A 24163-nucleotide genomic window follows, 5' to 3' on the forward strand; every position below is an offset into this window, starting at 1 on the left:
ATAGGGGGAGGGGTCTAAGTGCTCTCTATACAGATTTTCAAACAATCCTTTTGTTTAAACCCACAACCTTGCCTTCAGAGGTATCTGGGCCCTCAGTTCTTAAGCTTCCCCAGAATTCTCTTGTGGAAACAAGCTTGATTCCTTTTGGCCTGTCACACACACACCTCTTTGTCCCCAGTACTGCTGGCAGTTAGTACTTAGCTTTTCCTCTGTTGATTCACTTTCTTTTTTCCAAATTTGTGGAAATCTCTTATAAGAGGTTTCTTCCTCCATTATATCTGTTCCTATGGGTTTATACTCCTCCCCTCTTTAATGTGGGTTTTTGAAAGGAAGTGGAGAGAAACACTTATTGATCAGCCATGTTTCTGCTTTTGATTTTAGTATTTTGATCTAATATTCAGCCAACCTTATGAACTTTTATAAGTATTTTATATTACGATTATTGACTTTATTTTTTAAATTTTGTTTTATTGAGGTAAAATACAAGTAACAAAATGTATCACTTTAACAACTTTTCAGTGTACAATTTGTTGTCATCTAAGTACATTTACATTGTTACAACCATAATTATCACCCATCTCCAGAACTTTATCTTATCAAACTCCATACCCATTAAGTAACAACTCCCCATTCCATCCTCCTCTCAGCCCTGGGGACAACCACTCTACTTTCTGTCTCCATGACTAACTACTCTTAAGTCCCTTACGTATGTAAGTGAAACCATACAGTATTTGTTTTTGTGACTGGCTTATTTCACTTAGCCTATTGTCCTGAAGCTCATCCATGTTGTGTGTGTCAGAGTTTCCTTCCTCTTTAACTCTGAACAACATTCCATTGTATGTACACACTACATTTTGCTTATCCCTTCATCTGTGATGAACACTTGGGTTGCTTCCACATTTTAGCTGTTGTGGAATGCTGCTTACACACACATGTACTGATCTCTCTTGAAGACCCACTTTCAGTGCTTTCCATTATATCCAGAAGTGGTTTGGCTGACTCATACAAAGGGCTTTATTTATTTTCTCAGAGCCCAAGCCAGACCCCAAGCTGCCTTGCTGTTTCCTTGGTGGGCATCATTCTTCTCGTTCCCTATTCGTGGACTAGATAACTCTTTAAGGGGTCCTGTGGTCCAGTTCCCTCACTTTGCACCGGTGTGCACACTCCGTCTCCAGCCTTGGTCCCGGGCTGATACCCCTCTGCACACAGCATCGCAGCCCTGGAGTCCCTGCTTTGTTTCATCACTTGAAGAGTTCATTTCCTTTTTTGTTTCAAGCTCAGCGATACGTTAAACCCTTTTTAAAAGAATTTTTTTGCTTTAGATTATCCAATATTTCTTTGTATTTTAAGCAGGAGTGGGGTCTGTATTAACTCAGTCTGCCATGAACCTTATTCGTCTTTGTACTGCTCAGCCCAGACACTGATGACTGACTGACTGACTGACTGACTGACTGACTGACTGCAGGAACGAATGGATGAATGTTTCACCTGCTGAAGCAGATGGAAGCCGTGTTCCCGTGAGTGACGCCTGTTATCTGTTCGGGAGCACTGGGGCAAGCAGGATTTGCTTTCCAAGGAGGACATAAGTGCAGAAAGTTCCCAGTAAACAGAGTGAAGAGAGACTAGGACTTCTTACATGCTTTTTCTTTAAGTCCCGGAACCACGGGAACGTTTACTGGCTCATACTGCTTGCTGTCCAAAGGTGGACTGACAGTGGACCGAGGAGTGAGTTCCTAGACGGTTTGCTGGTAGCTCCACGCAGCATCCTGACCAGGAGGAAAGATTAAAGCATCGCAGAGAACAGGGCGCTAGGCCTGTTTATTTCCCTCCTCTCCCCTGTTTTAAGAAAAGTGTGCCTTTGATGAGATATAGCCGCAAGCTCTTGTTTTACATTTTCCGTCAACCACCTTTGTTAGAAGCTGGTTATTGATGCCGTGCCCTGTTTTAATTCACACTTCTCGGCTAATCAATTACAGCGTTTATCCATTAATCAGGCGTTCTGACAGGGTCAGTCACTGCTTTTGGGGGTTTTTGTGAGGGGCTGCACGTTATCAAGCAAGGAAGAATGCCCAGGAGCTCACTTTAAAACAGTGTGACTTTCCCAGGCTGGTGGACTTCCGGAGCAATAAACATCTAGTGGGGATTTCATATGGTGGCTTTTTTTTAATATATTCGGTTGATGGGGTTTTCTCACTGAACACTTCATTAGCAGGGCTCAACATTAGTAAAGTGTGGACAGGTGTGCCTCTGTTTAAGAAAAACAGAAACATCAAAAGGTAATTATTCCCATCACATACAAATGACTGCATTTACCTAACAAAGTAGCATTGAATCATGAGCTTCCTTCCTTCATATTAAGTGTTTACAAACAATCTCTTCTTGGCAGTGGAGTTCCAGAGCAAGGAAACTTAAAGCCAAAATGTTTCGAGCTGCTACTCAATGAAAAACCAATCCAAAATGTCGGGCAACTATCTCTATAATTATAATGTGAGTCAAGCAGAAAAATATTTTATAAACAAAAGCCGAGTTTATACACAAATTCCTAAAGCCCATCTTTTACACAGAGTGTTTTAAACCTTTGTAGTCACATCCCCGCACATGTACACACACACATTTTTCAGGACCCCTCAGGCCTTTACCATTTTTTACAACATAAGCAGATGTAAAGTGTCAGAAATAAAATCGTGTCATTTCAGCAAGGGTAAGAAACAGAGGTGGCAGCATTTAATTGCAGAGTTACAGTTTGGGCATATAAGTTTACCATACCTAATGATGCTAACAGGTTTTAGCCCTCTTTTTTTTTTATGACAGATGTACCAACATTTAATTGTTTTTTTTATCAAGGGTGGAAAGAAAAGACACTTCTGTAGATTTTTCAATTCTCCTACGTGTCACTTAGCTGTCCTCACCATTGTCTGAGCTCCTTTCTCTCATCCTTTCTGCTGCAATGAGTTGTGTCATTCCCTCATGATCAGCACTTTTGTTGTCTTTGTTTTTTGCTGTACCTCAGAAGTCCATCTTTTCTTTCATCTCCTTCCCATTCATGCATGAGGGAACAGTTGTGCCCTGTTGTGGGGATGTTCCGCTGGGTTTCAAACAGTAGGGTTTCTTTTTATTCTCTTCTAAATAGTACAATGGGGCTGAATGTCTGTTGCAGAATGCACACACTAATATGCTAGGTTATTTGGTTCCTAAGAAGTCAATAAAAATACTACATTTAGGCTTAGTCCTTGGCTTGCTTTTCCCCCTGTTTGCCTTTCAAGTCTTCTGTTATAAATCTGTCTGTTTGTTTCTGATCGTAAAATACAATCTTCCATATTAAATCGAAGCGTGGAATCAACAAACACTTAGAGAAAAATGTTCCTGGCGGCGGAGTACTTTCACACTAGCAGATTTGGCAGTCTGCACCCTCCCTCGACAAGAGCCCAGAAACACCCGCCAGAGCTAATTAATGGCAGCTACAGCTTGGAGAGGATTCGAGAAAGAATGGATCCCAAGTTGGTCTTGGCAAAACTTTGCCGGGTAGGAAACTAGCCCTTCTCCGCTTTGAGAGGTGTGCAGCTCTGACCTTGCCTGGTTCTCATTCTTGGGGCAGGTGAGTGTGAGCATGAATGTACCTCGTCACAAGCACAGACCCTAAAGGCCATCGCAGCAGTAAAAGGCTAAAGACACAAGAAGCTAGAGATGTCTTAAGACACTCTGTTCTCATATTCAGGGACAATCTTCAAAATCCTCCTTAATGAGGTCATAAGAGAAAAAAATGGAACAAGTGTGCCTTGTGTATCTCACCGGGGCACGCCATCAGGGTCACTCACCACCAGGATCCCATTTAAAAAGGGATTGGGGTGGTTCAATCAAGCATTGCATTAAGAGAGAGACTTTGATTAATTCCTTCTCTTCTCTTTTGTGCCACAGATAATTCCAGTAAATTTGTGATACTTTCTGCTTAGCCAGGGCTGAGGCTTAAAGTTCTTGATGCGTCCTGCTGAGTATTAGCATTTATTGGGCCTACTTGGCTCTGAGGAAGGAGAGCGTAGGCTGCAGACAGCTCTCTAATCTTTGACGAGCAGGGCCAGTCTCAAACCTGACCGTTATCTGAGAGCTTGGCTCAGGGAAGACCCACTCTCAGGTTGGTGGCAGAAGGGAATCGGGTGTAAAAGAAGGAAAGACCTAACAGTAAGTAAGATGGTGATTTATGATTTTATTAGCCAGTGACACCCCAATAAATTCATTTTTTTTAAAAGGCGGTGATTTACCATGATTAACTTTTTTTAAAGGTACTGGATCTGCCTCTTATTCAGAAACTTGAAGCCTGGGGAAGTTTCAGAACAGGTTGGAAACTGGATTCTGTTGTCTTTTTTTTTTTTTTTTAAACTAGCCAACTTCGTTGAGAAACCATCAGAGACATGGAAGAATATTTTAGTATTTTGCTATAGAAACTCAGTGGCAAAGGTTAATTCTTTTGGTTGTTTTGATCTCTAAACAATTTAGGATGTGTTTAAAACAGTTTAAAAAAACACATTCAGTCACATACCTATTGTATTTTATAAGCTGATTTTGCAAAGGTACATAATGTTTACTTTATTGCAAATGCAAGGTCTATTAGGTATCCATACATTTAGGTGTTATTGAAAAGTTGGATTTGGGTTCTGATGGACCAGGACAGTTTGAACAGGCGGTTGTGGTGGTGTGTAACTACCTTCTTATTTGTGGTTTACTCACTATGTACATGGGATAGATTTTTAAGGCTGCTGTTTTCTGCCCTATTAACTCAGCCCCTGCACATGGGTATGAAGGCCACAGGCTAGTAGTCCTGACTTGAGGAAGATAATTTTGGGTAGATAGAATCCCATCTTTTCAGTGGAAGGCCTTGTTTTTTTGTTGAAAGAGGGGTAGTTGGGTTTATTTTAATGAAATGATGCATCAGATATATTTATGTAAACAAGGCAAAATGTCAGAATTAATTTTAGAGTGTTTCATGATAATTACTACTATCCCTGCTAAAGGCTTAATAGCCAATCATAAGAGTTTATAAAATTATTTTAAAATGAATAAGATGTGAGACTTCTTATTAATTTTTTTTTTGGGTGGGGTACTGTTCCCAGGTTAAGGAAACACCCACTTTCTGCCAGGCTCCTGGTATTATTACACCATTGTTATAATTCTCAATGTAACTGGTTTTTAATTTATATTTGCAGTGATTATTGTAAGTTGTGGAAACCCTTAAGTATCCTAGTTTTTTTAAACATAGTTTTATTGATTTCAGAGAGGAAAGGAGAAGGATAGAGAGGCAGAAACATCAACCTCCCACCAGGGATGGAGCCCGCAACCCGAGCATGTGCCCTGACTGGGAAATGAACTGTGACCTCCTGGTTCATAGGTTGACGCTCAACCATTGAGCCACGCCAGCCGGGCAGTATCCTAGTTTTAATCACCAGCTTTGACTGTGGAGTGATGATATTGTCTCTGAAGCACATCTGTGAATAGATTACTCAGGCCTGGCCCTAGTTCTGGGAATGCTAACTGAAGTGGCGTGAGTGATAGATTTTTCAGACTTGAAACTGGAGAGTCATGGTGGCAGAGCGGTGTCATGGGAAGGACACAGGCTGTCACTTACTTTTCCTCACCTGAAAGGGAAGAGCTACTGCTCAGGTCTTGGTGTGAGAATCAAACCAGCGTGGGGCTTGGTCCACGTGGTGCCTCCTCCCCCACCCTCTTATTCCTAAGACACAGGTATCTACAGGACATCACCGAGCGCTTACATTCTGATTCCCATCATGCACACGAGCGCACCAGGAAAGTTACCTGGTCATTACTTCGTGCTACCAAAAAGGGTGCAAGAATGTATATTCAGAATTTGAAGCATAATTACAGATATTTTAAGTATTTCCTACAGTGGAAATCTTCCAAATTTTGCTTTTTCACCATCAGCATGGTGATTGCTGAGAAGAAAGAGGCCACAACCTGAACTTCCTCAATAAAATCAAGACTGTCTGCATTTCTTCCATGGTTGCAGGTCCTTTTTCAGATCCAGGTTTCAGAGGGAGGCAGGGCAGAAGGTCCTCTCATAAAACAGAGGAGTGTGGTCCTCATCTTCTGAAACCAGGTGGGAGAAGGGGATGAACAGAAGCACATCACCCTCCCCCAAACCTCCTCAGGTCAGATCTAGGATCCAGAAAGTAGCAAAAGTAGGCCACCTAACAAATGAGCCAGTTCCTTTGAAGCAGGCAGGTAAGAGATCTGGACTTAAAAATACATCTAGTACTCTCTCCACAGCCAACGTGTAACAAATGCAAGCTGAAGAAATTGTCCTTTTAAATCTTACAATAGACCTCACAGAACCTTTTGGCCTTCCTTTACAGAGAGGATTAGTATTAATATTGACATATCTCATAATGCTGCTTTTAATGTGTTTTGTGATGATTATTTCTCAAAACCCATTCAGTATAAACTGGGTCCATCTCAATACTTAAAACACAGCAGTTTTTTTAAACCTCCAAGATAGCTGGAGGTTTGGAATGCTGAAAATTTCTTTCTGCACAGTTATGTTCTAGAAGTTCTACAGGGCCTTGCTCTTTGCACCAGAGAAAGCAGAACGCAAGGACCATCCAGTTGTCTTGGTCCTGTAGACCAGGATGAAGAACCGCATTAAAAGTTCTTATCACCTGACCGGTGTGGCTCAGTGGTTGAGCACCAACCTATGAACCAGGAGGTCACGGTTTGATTCCCAGTCAGGGCGCATGCCTGGGTTACAGGCTCCATCCCCAGTAGGGGGTGCAGAAGGCAGCCCATCAGTGATTTTTTTTCTCATCATTGATGTTTCTATTTCTCTCTCCCTCTCCCTTCCTCTCTGAAATCAATTTTAAAAAATTATTAAAAAAAAGGTAATTTCTCATTTTAAGCTAGAAACAATCAGCACTGAAAAGAATGATCTGGACTGACTTCTCTCATCTTTAAAAAACGTGAGCCCTAAAGCTGGGAGAGAGTGTCTTCTCAGGCTGTGGTGTGCCTTACACATTATTGGTGACTAACAAAGGTACTCAGCCATTTACATAGAGACGATGCACATGTGGTCTTAGCTCTGAGACCCTCCACCTGGCCTGTTAGGTGGGACTCCTTTGTCAGCCATCTGCTTGAGTATCAGTTGTGTTTAAGGAAAGGACACAGGCAATGGTGGTCAGTGGCACATGCCCTAAATGTTTCTCTGAGGCGTAGTATCCTCTGTGTTCTTTAGACACATGGGTCTGCTTGGGGCTGACTATCTTCCAAATTTGATGGGCTTTGGAAATGTACATAAATGGGAGGAGGGGAAAGATAAGCCATAAGATACATCCTCACTCTTCTCCTCCCCTCCAGCGGGGGCCAAAGAAAGTGCAGATGGGCATTGGCCCATTGGTGAACCTTTTCCTTTCTCTGTCAATTAGCACAGCATGATTTCCGTCTGTTGATAAATGTTAGGGAGAAGGGAGAAAGAGGGGCACTGCATCCTGGGCCACTTTCAGCCTGTACCTGAGTGTCTTGTAGGTATGACTGCCCTGACTCCAAGTGACACCATCACTCCAACCCACCCCCTATTGGTGCTGTTAATATTGCTAGTGTTGTTGCCAGACCAGCCGCTGGCTAGAGGGTGGCAGGGGATGGAGATGGTCTTTCCAAGGCCTTGTCACCATAGCTGTGGATCTCAAGATGTACCTGTGGGCACTCAGGAAACTGGTTCCTTGGTTGGTAGTCAAGGCCTCAGGTTCCTGGGTTGACGTCCATTCAATAAATGGGCTAGCAGGTGTGTGGAACCAGCACCACCACAGTCTGCAAGTGTGTAGACAGCGTGGTGGCCTGGTGGCAGGTGGGAGTGGATGGCCTTCCTGGGGAGCCTTGGCACTGGCCATGCTGGGCAGAAAACATTTGGCTGCACTGCTGACCGCTTTGTTAGTAAGAACCTGGGACTTGACGCACTTTCCCTTCATCTTTCTTAGGACGGGCCATACTAGGCCCAAGAGGAGGGGCAAGATGGCTCCTTCCTGCGTGGGGTAGGACTGGGGGACAGGGCGCCTCTGAGCAGGAGCCCCAGGGGCCTGGGGGCAGCAATGCAGCCCGTGCAGCCCGATATGCTTCTTCAGGGAAGCCCGGGGCGGGGGGGGGGGCAGGTGCCACCGCCTGGAGCCTCAGCGGGAGGACCACAAAACCACAACCGGGAGGATGGTAGTGCAACACCCGCCTGCGAGAGAGCGGGAGCCCCAGAGTGAGCGTCCCCCAGGGGGGTTTGGGGATGAGGGTGTTATTACAGCCAAACATTGGCAGGTTGTATCATATATAGAAAAATAAACATGGACTGTAAAGTTATATGGATTGGTATAGTCAAAATAGGCTAGCAATTCCTTGCTCAAAAGCTGAAGATGACTTTAATTTCTTCACTTAAATAAAGAGCCTAGCCACAGAATAAATGACTCTCTAGCTTGCTTTGGAAAAGAAAAGAACACCTCAAAACATTGAAATAAATCTTACTCTGGTTCCATGGAAAGAACAGAAACATTTGCATTTGGTTAGGCTGCAATAGGAGATGAGGCCCATTAACTTGCTCTTCTAATTTTAAAAATGCTTTACAATAATCATTATCAATATCATGTAAGGAAGGGAAATTTATTTAAAGCTAATTTAATGTATTTGGCTTCTGCATTCATTTATTTATTCATGTCTATGTTTAATGAGCATCTGTTATATGCCAGGTATAATGCCGGGGTCAGCAAAAAGAACATGAAAATCGCCCAGCTAGTGTGGCTCAGTGGTTGAGCATCAACCCATGAACCAGGAGGCTGCTGGTTCACTTCCTGGTCAGGGCACATGGCCTGGTTGCAGGCTCATTCCCCAGTAGGGGACTTGCAGGAGGCAGCCGATCGATGATATTTCTCTCATTGATGTTTCTATCTCTCTAGCATTCTCCCTTCCTCTCTCTAAAATCAATAAAAACATACTTAATTTTTAAAAAGTACACAAAAATTATGACACCCTGAAATCATGCCTCTTAAAACCCGTTGTCTCTGTCCGCCCCGACTATTACTTCATGTTCTGCCTTATCGTGATTAGAGAGTTGGATTAATTTTTAAAATCTTGTAATTACAATAATGTAATACGCGATAGGGATGGTTGGAGAAGATAAAATCTTTAAGAAATTTTAATTCCTGGGCAGTTGGCTCTCTCGGGGAAATTAACAGACTTGTCCGTGTAGACATGGAGGGCTGCTCAGGCTGAACTGAACCCCTGTTGTAATTTGAATGCTTGAAAATGCTTTCCATTTTATTGTCAAAATTACTGCCTTGACTTCCTCCCTCTCTCCATTTGCCTGTTTCCCTTGCTTTTTATCCTGTGCTCCGCCAGTGTACAACATAGTGGTGTTTAACTACTTCCTGGAGGCATTGTTAGTCATCAGGAGCACTAGTTTGTTATGGGTGCAGATAAATGGGGGTTCAGCCCATCAACTACAAGTTGGGCTAATTTGGAAAATCTGGTTCCTCTCCTCATAAGAAACGGCTCACGCGCCTCCTATAAAATAGCTGTGTGTGTGCATTTTGTACTCCTTCAGAACCGCTAGAATTGGGGGTCCTGCTTGATGCTAGAACTGGAATTTACTTGGCAGTGGCACGGCAGCTTTGCCTAGCAGGTCCGTCCCCGGGGAAGGCGGGGACACGCTGGACAAGTTCCGTCTCCCTTGCCGCCTGTGGTGTGTGTGTGCCTTTGACTTTTCTTCTCCATGATTATTATTGAGTGGAATGTAACCCCAAATCTTTCACCAGATGTTTGTCTCGCCACCTTAAAGGGAAGAAGAAAATTAAAATGGATGTTTTGAATGTGCTCCACTTTTATTTTGTTCAGGCCCCAAACTGAATGAGGCAAAGAGGTTAAAATCTTTTCTTGTTCCACCTGAGTAAGCATGAAAACCTACAATCCTTAATCTTTTAAAAGAAAAACAACCGTCCTCTGTTTGTGGGATTTCTGATTCATTTCTTCCACCCTGCTCCCCTGCTCGGCATTTTTTTAGTCAAATACTGTCTGGACTTTTGTGAGCCAATAACCTCCCTCCTCACCTCTCCCCCTTCACCTCCCCCACCCCTTCTCTGTGGTCACACAAAGCAAGGAGCCCACAAAAGACAGAGTTTCTGAGTTTGTATTTAAAAGGAGGATGAAATGCTGGATATATTTAGGAGTACAGAATGGATCTGTTAAAATTTTATCAAAAAATCAATTATTGATGTCAGGATAGGGGGACTAAGGAACATGAGAGAAATTGAGATTAAAAATAAATAAATAAATAAATAAATAAATAAACAAATAAATAAATAAATAAGAATAGAGCATTGCTTTTTGTGATTCACACCAAACCGACTTTTCTTTAGTGCAGCACAACCCAGTAGGTGTGGCAGTGATTTCAAACCTCCTAAGTTAACAAGTGATATTTAAAAAAATGAGAATCCCACAGGAGGTAGGGGAGTGGGAGCCGGAGGGGAAGCTTTCTACTTATTGGTGTCCCTGAATAATAAGCAGGGCTGGTACACCCCCTGCGATTAAAAGCCGAGGGCCTGAGTCCTGGCCATTTCCCATTGCCACGATCATGGCGAGGGCACATCTCCTGTGTCTGCGAAGCGCTGCGTCTCCAGGGCATATGAGTGTGTCTGCAGCTAAAACCTTAGAGAAAAGTTCTCAACCAGGGTCCCCGGGCCAGATCCTGCCCTCCACCTGTTTTTGTTCGGCCCTGAAGCTAAGAATGTTTTCTTCAGATGAATGATTTGATGATAGGGAACATTACCTTTGAACTCCAATGAAGCAAAATGTTATCCCTTCCCAAAAGAATGCCTTTTTTTCCCCCCCCCTCAGGAGTAATACTGTATTACCTAAAAATTGTACTCAATTTAATTTTTAATTTTGTCAATAAAAAACTGTGTGGGAATTTGCGTTCTGTCTTGTTATACAAGTCCTTATATAATACGTCTGCATTTGTCTCTCAGCTTACAGGGTCTGAAATATTTCCTATCGGGTCCTTTCAGACAAAGCTTGCTGAGCCACGTTCTAAAGTTCTAAACTGTAGCACAAAGCGACAGATTCTTTGCCTGAATCTCTGGGTTTTCCTTTTTAAGAGTCAAGCTTTTCTGGCCAGGGTGGATGTGAGTGAATATGCTTCAGCTTGTGCCACACCCTGAGAAAACAAGTATCAGCTGGGAAATGGGGCAAAACGTGGTCAGTAGCTATGTGTTTGGACATTGAAAGTTACAGAATAAAATGAACTGTGCTTCCCTGTATAAAATAGCAAGCAATACTATGGTAGTCGGTATTCCATAGGAGTGTTGAAAAGGTTTGGTGAGATAGTGCAAATGAAGGACTCAATGGATGATAGAAAAAGAGAACAAAGTCTACCACTGAGACTTTAGTTTATTCGCCTTCGTGTGGCTCCTGGTGCCTTTCGTTTTAACATTTTGTGTCTGTGTATAGACACACTGTTCCTTGTACGCTGGTGGTACCTACATAATGCTCTCATAAGTTTCAGGTAATGGAAAATATACTCTGGTTGTGTCTCTATTCAGTATGATTCTGATTTTAAAGGAAGACCCCATCTGTTTAAAATAGAGTTATTACTTAAGTCCTATCCATTTCTAAGGTGATTTTTAAAGCATAAATAAATCTTGTCAGAGAGCAAAAAGGGGAGGTTTTGGTTCAGAAAAATTTAGGATGTTGGGTGTCACTGTTTTAGACTTATAGGATCAGAAAAAGGACACTGTCTTGGTATTTCAAATAGCTAGATAACTGCGGATTCTCCCCATCCACTCCCCATGGGCAAGAAAAGCAAAATTGCTAATGATAACAGAGGAGAGGAAATTGGTGAGTTGCCTGTGTCCTACCTCATTCTGCTCGCTCAGGATGTACTTTCTGCCTCTGGAGTTTGTCCTCCCCCCTCCAAGGCCCTATTGGTGTCACCACTTCCGAGAAGCCTTCTTTGAATTCCCCCTCTCACCCCTGAGTTCTGGGCCACTGTTTTCCAACCAGTGTTAGCATTTGCCCTTTTGCCCTAGAGACTAGAGCTCAAACCTGCCCCTGTCCCCCACAAAGGCTGATTCTCTCCTCCTCATTTGCAAATCCTCCCCCACCCTCATACTCCCACCCCTGCCTACTTTAGGTGTCTAATATCTATTTGTTGAATCAATGAAATACTGAATAAAAATTTGTCTAACATTAAAATAAAATGAACAGCAAAATCCTTTTGATTTTTTTTCTTTTCAGATGTAGATTAATGTACATAGATAATCATGAAACATTATTGTACAGCTGATTACAATTTCACTGATAAGGCAGAATTTTTATATATATAGCTTACCAAACTATTAAGTTCTGAAAACCTGGGACCATCAGCGAGGAGATATAAATCTGACTTCTTTATTTTCTGCAGGGCTGACCATAGCATGGAGACAGGCTCCCCGGCCCCCTTGGCAGGTGTGCTCCCTAGATGTGGCAGTGCCTGCCACTGTGTGTGTGTGTGTGTGTGTGTGTGTGTGTGTGTGTGAGAGAGAGAGAGAGAGAGAGAGAGAGAGAGAGAGAGAGAGAGAGAGAGGGAGAGGGAGAGGGAGAGAGGGAGAGAGGGAGAGAGAGAGAGAACAGCATGCCTGAGTCCTGGGTGACACACTGCTCCAGATCCCGACGCATGTGTCTAGTTCACGGAGGTCAGGAAAGTGTCTCCTTCATAGCAGCTGATACTGATAGGACTTGCGGTGTGTGAGGCACTTTATCGGGTGTATGTGCACCTCTTCATTCACTCTCACAACAATCCAACTCAACATCTGAGATCTAGAGAGGTTGAGTAACACACTCACGGGGTCACCAGATTCAGGTCTGCTGGATTCCAGAGCTCATGCCTGTAACTGCTGCTCTTTCCTCACCGGTCACCTCCTTTCCAGGGAAGTGGAAGGGTCTCCTGAGCTAGCTAGTTTGGGACTCCATCATTGTTTTCTCCTCAAAACATGGTCTAGAGTAGTGGTCGGCAAACTGCGGTTCGAGAGCCACATGTGGCTCTTTGGCCCCTTGAGTGTTCTAACGCCACTTCTTCAAAATAGACTTGCCCAGGCTGAAAACCGACTTCTGCGCATGGGCCACGAAGTTTCAATCGCACTGTACGTGCACGCCCGCACGTGGTATTTTGTGGAAGAGCTACACTCAAGGGGCCAAAGAGCCGCATGTGGTTCGCGAGCCTCGGTTTGCCGACCACTGGTCTAGAGCAAGTATATTATTAATCACTGTCTTTCCTCTTTTCTGAGCTCAAGAACAACTGATCTCAGAGACAGGAATTGTGTCCTGGTCACCAGGTCCCCCTGTTCCCCTCCTGACTCGGGAGTCATCACGCATCTGCAGACATGGCTAGGCTGCAAGTCAAAGGTGACATGTGAGGCAAACTGCAATACATGTAAGAGCTCCAACCCTTAGGGAGGGCTAGCTTCTGAATACTTCAGTTTCTTCTAACCTTTTTTCGTGGATTATATGGATTCACATGCAAGTTAAATCCTTGAGCACCACGTGTTGGAAATTCCAGGCAATGAGAAATGAGCTTCCTGGTAATTGAGAATGAAGCTAAGGAAGAAAATTTTATTGTTAATCAAAGGCTTAATTGCCTCTGGGACATTTTAAATAAATGCCACGCCGTACTTAAGGAGCAATGTTCTGTAAGTGAGATGCAAAAATTCTTTAATTAAACCATCTTGGGTATTCCCTGATTGAAATATCGGCTTTTATTTTCATAGTTAAACCTTCATGACTCATGTAACAACTCAATCAGGGATTGAGTAAATTAAAGGCTCCTTGAAAGAACAAATCAATTGTATAAAATTGATTGAAATTATTTCTGGGACAGTCTTCATTATACTTATTTGTATTGATCAGAGCATATTTTTGGTGCATTTTCTCGTTAGTGGTCTTGTAGACTAAGCTGTTTTTCAGCCTGCAGGGGCCAGATTGTGACTCTGGTATATAGCTGACAGTTCTTAGAAGAATTTGTCTTAGAAATGGAACAAAAGTATGTGTTTCTTGCCATTGAGAAACGCAATGATGATGACTTGGATGGTTCCTACATTTAAGCAGGAAAGAAGTGGGTAAGCAAATTGGTCAACAAGCATGAGGGTGACCACATACCAGGCCTGTGCTAGATGCTGATAAACTCGTATCAGTGTCCCATGAGCCAAAAGGCCGAGTTCTTACTGCCAACTAAACAGACCCAGAGGCTCAGATTCACAAATAGACTAGGAGACTTGCTGGCTCTCTCATCATACTTGGAAAAAAGAAAAAGAAAACTTAGGTACTCAAAAGTTTTGATTTAATAGATTGCTCACTTTTAGTGGCAAAGGAGCCTGACATGGGAATCAGTGAATTTTTTAAAAGCAGGAATGGCTTATTTTGCCAAGCTAATGCTGTGATTTCATTTAATTCTTCAAAAAAGAAAAATTACCATCTGAAGTCACCAAACCTTAAAACATACAATCACAGATTTTTAAAAATTTATTTAGAGTGAGTTATCAGCAAATAAAGAAGTCATCAAATAATGGTGTTTTATAGAATGAGTTTATACTGAAACATTTACCTTCTATCTTCAGGGTTCTTGACTTAAAACAAGTGAGCCCTGTAAAAGTGGTTGCATATTCAAATAAACACACTTACAGACACACTTTTGAACTGAGCACTTGGAAAAAGGAAATGAAGGGAGGAAAGAAAAATATTTGAAGTCATATTATCATAAAGGCTCTGTGGTCTTCAGCACACGTTGACCGATTCAGGCCAGGCTCAGAATGATAGGTCAGGTTTTGCCCACTGTCTCTGGACCACACTGACCCGTGTGTCCTCTGAAAAGTCTCCCATCCTCCAAAGCCCGTGTTATGGGCACAGAGAAAGCCCGGGTGGTGCCCACCAGCTGCAGAAAGATCCCTGTGATGGGTGAGATGTGAAATCACACTCAATTCTAGGGCAGTGTCTGGAAACCTGGCATTCTGATGTCACAGTGAGAATAGAAATTCCTTTAGACTTCTGCATGATGATTCAGAGCAATTACTTCTGTTCTAATTCCCTGGCCCCGGGACTTGGACAGGGACAAGCACATCTTCACAGTCTGTGAAAAAAGGAAGATGCACGGTGGACTCCAGAGCAAAACTAGCTGCCTTGCTCCTCAACTGGTTTCCAAATGATTCAAACTTATTGAAAGAGGTGTTTATGAGCCCATGAAAATGAAACATCTTAGCGTTCTCTCATATCAATATTTTTTCAATTCTTCGTTGTCATGTGAAGTATTTATGACATCACTTTCTCTGACTCCAGTGCATCTGCCTTTCTGGAGCTCAGTAGTCAGTACACAACTCACATGGATACTAGGATGTTCGAGGTTCTCAGAACAAATTCGTTCCTGCTCTTTGCAGAGCAATAATGCCTACGAGTATGTCTCAAGTGCCCCCTTGCTCCCTGGTTTGGGTTCCAAGGCTCTCAGGTCACCTCATGAAAATCGCCCTCTGGGCATCATTGTTGCAGGGCAATGGTGTTTGCAATTGTTGTGGCTATTTGGGTTCTGTTTGAACCTTTTCCCTCTCTGTCTGACTGGTACATCCTGCGTGCTGGGCTTATGCTAGCTAGTTCTATGCTTCGGGAGAAGGTATCAAATTGATGCCCATATTATGACTTAACGAGTTGGAAAGTCTGCATGTATAGATTCTGCATCTCTCAAACTGCGATTTTTGATTCAGAGACAGGTTGCCTGGAGACACTTTCCGGAGGCCTTGGCTGCTTGAGACACAGATTGTAATCACAGTAATTAGGCTGCATTTTCAAGTCCTGCTCTCAGCTTATCTGGCAGCATTTAGCCAGCGTGCACACCGCTGGATCAAGGGCAGGAATCGAAGGGCCAGTCGTGGGGCTGCTCCTGGCAGCCAGCAGTGGGCTCCATCCCTGGGGAGTTCCAGGGGAGCTGCAGGGACAAGGGAGCAGTGTGGAGGCCTGGGGCGAGAGAGGAAAGAAATCTGATATTGATAAAACACCTGTTTGTGGGAATTGTTACAGAAGACAGATTGTAGTCCAGACTTTTCCCAGAAATTCATTATCAATTAATTCATTTTTCTCTTGTTTAGTTCATTTTTGAGTATTCCTAAAATGTCCCCTGTTAAGACAAAGTACCTGCCTATCTTGATCCAAGCTAGTGAAAAATATTGTAAGAGTTGAAACAGATATTTTGACAGATCAAAAATGTCGGTTTAGTGCCCTGCTTTCAACCAGCTTAACTTGAGCAGCACAGTTTGGCAAAGAAGCACTGATGCCTGATCATGAAATCACTTGTTTGGGAATTTGGTGGTGATGGTGCAGAGACAGGGAATCAAGCTCAGGGGTGCTTTTGTCATCCACTTGCTCTTCTCAGTCCCACAGAGTGTCACCTCACCAGGGCAGCTGGAAGGCAAGGGTGATGGGGGTGTCAGCTCCACAACCCCCACCAATTGAGGGCTATTGATTTTGAATGACTACTTGAAAACAAACTGAACACCGAATAATAATAAATAGGGTGTTTTTTTGTTGTTAATCCTCACTGGAGGATTTTTCCCCCATTGATTTTAGAGAGAGTGGGAAGGAGGGAGGAAGGGAAGAGAGGAGAGAGAGAGAGAACATTGATGTGAGAGAGCCACATCAATTGGTTGTCTCCCCCATGCGCCCCAATCAGGGTGGGGAACCTGCAACCCAGGTGCATGTCCTTGACTGGAATCGAACCTGTGACCCTTCAGTTCGAGGGCCGATGCTCTAACCACTGAGTCATGCTGGCCAGGGCAAAAGGTTTGAACTTATAGAAAATGACTTAATTTCACAACACAAAACCATTTGAGCATCTATAGTATTTCCAACACTAGGATCAATATAGTTGAAAAGCATGGACAGCAGATTTTTTTAAAAATTGTAGATTTTTTTTTTTAAAGTTTGATTTTACTAAAGACAGAAACACAATTTGTGCCATTTTGCATTGGTAGTTCATATAAGGTTATACTTTTTTTTTTTTAATTGATTTGAGAGAGAGAAGAAGGGGGGGGGGGAGAGAGAGGTGAGAGAGAAATACCGCTTTGTTGCTTTGTTGTTCCACTTATTTATGCATTCATTGTTGCTTCACCCACAACCTTGGTGTATCGGGATGACACTCTAACCAACTGAGCTACCCATCCAGGACTAAGGTTAAACTTTTACATTTTCAGGTGTGGGTTTTTGCACTCACTTAAACTGCTAGAATATTTGTGTGGAAAATGAACTGTTCTGTGTTTAAATGAACTGTTGTTGGCTATCTCACTTGACAATTATTTTATGATTTGAATGACAAGTCATATGACCCTGGCATACTCACACATGGTAGTTTTCAGGCCACAATTACATTTGCCACTGATTTGCATCTTAGAAAGTATTTATAGGTGCAGCTGTGAAGTGCTGTGTTCTAGTGACAAGGAGTGGGCTGCTTCCAGAATGCACCTTATCCTGGGAGTAACCTGGCATCTTCCTAAAAGCTTAACATCCAGCATCAGTTTTCTTTTTCCTCCTTCATTTCCTTCTGTGTTTATTTCATTTTGTAGCAGAGAATTGTGGATTGTTGGGTGTTTTTTTTTTCACTTCAGACTTTCCTTCTCCTTCTTCTTTCTTTTGCTTGACAGTTCACACTAGGAGAGGGTGGTATGTGCTTAGCATTTTTTCCTGAAATTCTTTCGTAAATCAACAGGAAGCCTTCCTTCCCGTTTTTATTATAAAGGGGGAAATGATGGTAAAACTTAAACACACATTGTTATTTTAACATTTAGATTTACATCTGTTGGGGAGTTACGTTTTTACTTAAAAATACTTTCGCCAAGAATCAAAACCAGAGAATTACCCCTGTTCCCCCACCTTCTGTCATTGATGGCTCTTTGTTAAGTGCAGACAGCAGAAAACACCGTGTTAAACTCATGTTGGCTCAGAAAGCCAAGTATGAATGAAGCCTAACCGGCTCAGCACCCAGTTTCTTTTTAGTGATTTAAGTAAATGGCTTTAGAAATCTTGGCCAAACTTTCAAAAAGTACTTCGCACACCTTGCCTTTATAAGTAACTGTGGAATTCGACACACCACACATTTATTTTTTATTTCTCTTAATGAGTTTAAATGTTCAGATAGCCTCTACTTTTATGGTATAGATCGTACAAGGCTGTTTCATTTCATGTTGAAGAGACCCAGCCAGTATTACTACACTTCCCCCCCCCATCCCCCACCCCCGCCCTTAAGTGCAAAGGTTGGGTTAGGACAGGAACTGGTGAATTTGGAAAGCATCAGTTTTCTTTTTCCTCCTTCCTTTCCTTCTGTGTTTATTTCATTTTGTAGCAGAGAATTGTGGGTTGTTGGTTTTTTTTTTCACTTCAGACTTTCCTTCTCCTTCTTTCTTTTGCTTGACAGTTCACACTAGGAGAGGGTGGTAAGCTTTTTGTTGTTGTTTGGTGATGGTTTTTCATATGTCTCCTTTTCCTCCAGATAGTGTTGCTGACCAAATTTAAAACAGTACAGTGTTAGGATCCCTGCAGGGCCATTTTAACTATGTGGACCCGTAAAGGGCCCCAAGCAGTAACTACCTGAATTGTGTTTAATTACACTATGTAGCTGCATCATTTTACTTTAGGTTCTTTCTGATAGATGCTGCAAGGCAATTGGAACCGCGGATGATGGGATTAAGTGCCTCTTGAAGTGACTTTAGCTTCTTGTGGGAACAAAGGGAAAGAGGAGAACACTTAGTCCCTTTTTGCCTGAGCTGCCTTTTTCTTCACTTGCATATAAGGAAATACAATTAACAAACATTATCCCCAGAGGTAAATTGAAATGTACATGCGGGCAAGAACCGCTCTTGACTGCAATTAGACATATATGATCCGAGGTATTCTGACCATTCATTAGTGCTAATTGTTTGAGAAACAAGCCCAGAACAAATGATTAAAATGTAGGCGACATAACTGGGATTATTAGCATGTGTGATAAAATGTGTGCTCTGCAGCTGCACCAATAAAACGCTTTGGAAAGTGGCTCTGATTAGACAAATGCTTGGTTTGGCTCTGTGGTGTTTGCTCAAGACCTGGTGGTGTTTATAACAAACAACTTATATCTTTCTTTCTTAATTAGTGGGAATTACTATGCAAATGTTGCTGTTTTGTAATTTAATATCCTATCAGTTTCCCTGCCTTTGGATTGTTATTGCAGTATACTGGTCTTGCTGGGGTGGGATAAACTGAGTTCTTGGGTTTTGTTTCTTTGCTCTGTTTTCTTTAAAATGCCATGGAGGCTCTAGCTGGTTTGGCTCAGTGGATAGAGCGTCGGCCTATGGACTAAAGGGTCTCGGGTTCAATTCTGGTCAAGGGCACATGCCCATGTTGTGGGCTCAATCCCCAGTAGTGGGCAGCCGATCAATGATTATCTCTTATCATTGATGTTTCTATCTCTCTCACCCTCTCCCTTCCTCCTAAAATCAATACAAATATATTTAAAAATAAATAAATAAAATGCCATGGAGAATTATGTGAAGTTTGTTTTTTTGTTTTTGAATAGTCATCACATCTAGATGTGATGAGTTTTGCTAGATCCTCTTGTATTTGGGACTGGTGTTAAGACCACAGAGATCCAGCAGAGTAACCTAGTGAAACATTTACTGGGAGCTAGTTGGCCCATATGGACAGTCAACATTCTGCTAAGTCCTCCAGCCCAACCCAAGCAAGTGAGTGGACCCAGGGGGAAGGCAGAATGGACCAGAGGAATAAGGACCAATGCAGAAAGTTGGAGAGCTATTGGATTCCCCTTGGAAATGTATCTAAGAGTTTGGGGTTAGCAAAGAAATGTGAGCTCAGCTAAATGTGGAATCTGCAAGAGATTTGAGGCACAATTGGGAATGGGAAGTAGATATGAGATGGAAGAATGGAACCAGGTGCCAAAGAGGACTTGGGAAATGTGCCAGGCAGACAGAAGCTGAAATCCGAGGTCAGTCTGTCTAAGAACAAATGTTTGGGGCCTCTTACCTTATAGCTCAGTGTTCCTTTGTCCCCTGCTTGCATTTCTGAAACCAGAGTCAGGGGAAGAACCATTTGGAGATTGTCTGTTGATGCTATGAAAACCTGCAACAACTTTTCAATCTCAAGTGGTCTGTCCTTTGTCACCCAACAGATTTCTGAGACACCTACCTCTTAGCATATCATTAGCACTTTCCAAAGGAAGACAAATACCAGTGTTAGTCTACATAAAATATAAGATTAAATTAGTTTTAAAATTAGTTAATGCATTCCACAGACAAATAAAAAAAATGTCTGATTATCTTGGTCTCTGGATAACCTATTTCCTCTCTCTTACCATCATCATAGAAAATTATGACTCAAGTCATAAATAAACCATAACATAGGTTATTATGGACATATTGCTTAGGGAAGGTTTCATCTCTCAATTTTTAATTTTATTTTCTTTGAATTTATAATAAAAGTATTACTCCCTGAGTTTTACCAGTTCATTCCACACTACATATTCAGTAAGAATGGATTTTGAGGGGAACTGAAAGTAAAGGGGAAAGGTGCTGTTTTGCATTTTGAGCTAGTGCATTGCTAAGTGTGGCACCGAATTAAGAAAAAAACATTAAGCTCCCCTAAAATTAGAGCAAGTTCTAGGAAGTCCTGCTTTAAATAGATATTTAAAGGAATGAGTGCCTGTAGCACATTAACCATACTTTAAAAAAAAAACTATTAGAAGAACCCTTCCTGATCATATCCATATGTTTAGTTTTAATTTTCATCACACTTAGCGCTGAATAATTAAGGAAGAAAAAAACAATCTTAATCTTATTGTGGGCCCCACACAATCAAAGGCACAGGCACGTGATTCGTGATCGCAGCTTGTATTCACAGCTTTCATGTATGTAGAATGGGTCTGGCAATTAGGCTCAGACTGGGTGTTTTTTCTAAAAATTATTCAGCGCTAGAGAGCAATCAATATTAAATCCTCCCCAAATCTGCAAATCAGGGTAATCAAGGGACGGTCGTTAATAAAACATCAGAATTCTAAGCTATGTAACATTTTGGCCTCATTTGATTGAGATTGACACTTGAAAGGTATTTTTGAGAGAATCTAGGAAGAAGAAGAAAATGGAGATGCCATTAATCAGATTATTTTCATGACAGTTACAAAGAATAGTGAAGATGCAGAGAGACCTATTTTCTCAAGATTGCAGAACCACTTTCTGGAAGGAAAACACTTTCCCCCTCCATGATTAGTTTCATATCAAAGAACCTGGTCATGGGCAGATGCATTAATCTGACACTTTAGCAGCCTTTGTGCTTTTGGAGAACTCTGTGAAAGAATCCATGGTTACCCTCTGTCAGGTGGACAGTCTTCTGTCATGACCTTTAAAAAAAAGTTCTGGAAAAATTTGATCTTTCTAGTTCACATTTGCTCAGTTACCTCCTGTGCCTGAGCCAGGAAATAATCATCTTGGCGTTAAATTTATTATTTTATTTTTTTTGAGATAGAATAACCCAGCACTCACGGAATCTGTAAATGAAGAAACTGTGTGAATGGCCTTCTTTGTGAAACTTTCTGGCAGTGCTATGGTAATCATGTTTCCTATACCCTCCACTGGCTATTTCAATACAGCAACTACTAAATACTATCTTTTCTGCGACTGGTTTTAGAATCAACCTTCCCTGGCGGGAATGCCAACAATGAGCAATCTAAACAGAAGGCTGTGCTCTGAATGTTAACCTTTGGCCAGGACTGGAACAAGTATGCTCTATTCCTGACACTCAGCATTTCATGATCAAAATACCAAATCAGCCCTAGCCGGTTTGGCTCAATCGATAGAGCATCTGTCTGCAGAACGAAGGGTCCCAGGTTTGATTCTAGTCAAGGGCACATACCTTAGGTGCAGGCTCCTCTTGGCTCAGGCCCTGGTCAGGGCTCATGCAGGAGGCAACCAATCCCAATCTATGTGTTTCTCTGACATTAATGTTTCTCTCTGTCTTTCCCTCTCTCTCCCATTCTCCCTAAAATATCAATGGAAAAATATCCTTGGATGAGGAGTAACAAAAAAACAAACAAAACAACCACAACAAAAACACCCAAATCCTCTCTACAGAGGCAAAGGGAAGTAAGAGGGCATGTTCTTTAGGTTTTAGTTACAATGTATGAAAGCGCCATGCTCTGTGCTTGACAGGTGCTATCTCTCAAAGTCCCCGACACTGGGATTGCAGTTGGAAATCCATCTATCAAATCTCTCTGAGTAGAGGGTCTTGAGCGTCACTCCTGGACCAAGTTCTCAGGGGCTTCAACAGTTAACTATTAATGAACAACATCTCCGGACTCCTTTGTGTTTCCAGAGGTCCCAGGTCGAAGCAGGCCAGAAACAGAAGAGATGCTAATCGCATTGTGTGCTTCACCGTGTTCAGTGAAGGAGGGCCGCTTTCCCTCTTGACCTCAGTGTCACTCCAAGGAAAAACCCCTCCAGTGTTCCGTTTAGATAAACCCTCTGCTCCCCCTTCTCTCACCAAAAGTGGAGTGAGAAAGTGGGATTACGGCGAATACCCACCAACAGGCACATGCTCCATTGTTATCCTCTCTACAACACTAAACAGGGGGCTTTGTTTTTAGCTCTTCGGAAAAACAAAGCTCCTCTCCCCCCAGTCCCCGCTGCCTTTTCTCCCTTATTTGCCTTCACCTCCACCTTCCTCTCTTCCCGCCCACTTTCTTATCCACTCCAACTTTACCTCCAGGACCCATCCCTTTCCCCTCCCTCCTTTCCTTTTCCTCATTCTCTCTCTCCCTCACCTCCTCTCAGATATCACCTCCCCACCCTCCCCTCCTTACTGTCTGCTGGGCTGATGTAGTCTTAGCTTGTGTAGAATTCTCCCCTTCCCTTCATCTTCCTTTCAGAGACGGAAGTGTTTGCTGTCAGAGAAGCTACCAGGCACCCAGGTGCCAAAGGGTGGAGTGACCCTGAATGGTGACACCGCCACATTTATTAATAAAGTCTAGTCCTGACCAGTGTGGCTCAGTTGGCTGGGCGACATCCTGTGCACCACAGAGTTGCCAGTTCGATTCATGATTGGGGCACTTGCCCAGGGTGTGGGCTCAGTCCCCCGTGGGGGCATGCAGGAGGTGGCCAATCACATTGATGTTTCTCTCTTCCTTTCTCTTTAAAAATCAATAAACTATTCTTTAAAAAAGTCTAAGCCATATGGGATATAAATGTGGATCTCTATTTTCATGGAAAACTTGCCTTCTTTTCTGGGACCCATTAATGCTCACACAGTTGTATGAGGGTTTCCCTGTTCCTGGGATTTACCGCACTCACACGCTGTGTGCCTGCCTGGAGAACTAGACTTATGTGGCCATACCAAGCGGACTGAATCCTGGGCGGCAGTGCGGGTCTGCTGGTCACACAGCTTTCTGTCCATGTTTACACACCCATGGCACTTACTGAGCAAGGGCCAGCTCGTGGTAAACTCAGTATTAATTGGCTGCTGATTGATACTGAATTTGACCAATACCCAGCATGGATATAACAAGGGAAAGTGATTTCATAATTTTAATTTTTTTCATTGTAGTAAAATATACATGATACACAATTTACCATTGTAACTGTGGTGTTTTGTTGTTGTTAATCCTCACCCCAGGATATTTTTCCATTGATTTTTAGAGAGAGTGGAAGGGAGGGGGAGAGACAGAAAAAGAGAACATTGGTGTGAGAGACACATCGATTGGGTGCCTCCCGCCTACAACCGAGGTATGTGCCCTTGACCAGAATCAAACCCAAGACCGTAGGCCAATGCTCCATCCATTGAGCCAAACAGGTGAGGGCCCATTTTAACTGTTTTAAAGTGTACCGTTCAGTGGCAGTAAGCACATTCTCATTGCTGTGCAACTTTCACCACCATCTCCAGAATTTCCATATTCCCAAACCTCCCTATTCTCCCACCCTGTTCTCTTGAAATTCTGGTCTCTTGAAATTGACTGCTCTAGGTACCTCCTATAGGTGGAATCATACAGTATTTGTCCTTTGTGTCTGGCTTATTTCACTGAGCATAATGAGTGACTTTAAATTTTGACAAGATGTGTGTTTGCTTTCTTTCACATCCTGTGTGAAGGAAG

The 24163-nt window shown here is 42.6% G+C and overlaps 1 protein-coding gene across 7 annotated transcripts in view; it reads left to right on the plus strand.

Annotated features, from left to right (window-relative positions):
• CLYBL (citramalyl-CoA lyase) overlaps positions 1-24163 on the plus strand; it is a 219263-nt gene that overhangs the window by 93916 nt on the left and 101184 nt on the right. Inside the window, exon 1 of one of the 7 annotated variants that reach the window (XM_054719909.1) lies at positions 1473-1517. The exons of the other annotated variants lie outside the window; for them this stretch is intronic. Coding sequence (XP_054575884.1) covers positions 1480-1517 — 38 coding nt within the window. The 5' untranslated portion in view covers positions 1473-1479. Of the gene's footprint in view, positions 1-1472; positions 1518-24163 lie in introns of those variants that run through there. 7 annotated transcript variants of the gene reach the window in all.

This window comes from Eptesicus fuscus, chromosome 8 (assembly GCF_027574615.1).
Source record: "Eptesicus fuscus isolate TK198812 chromosome 8, DD_ASM_mEF_20220401, whole genome shotgun sequence".
Taxonomy (NCBI): Eukaryota; Metazoa; Chordata; class Mammalia; order Chiroptera; family Vespertilionidae; genus Eptesicus; species Eptesicus fuscus.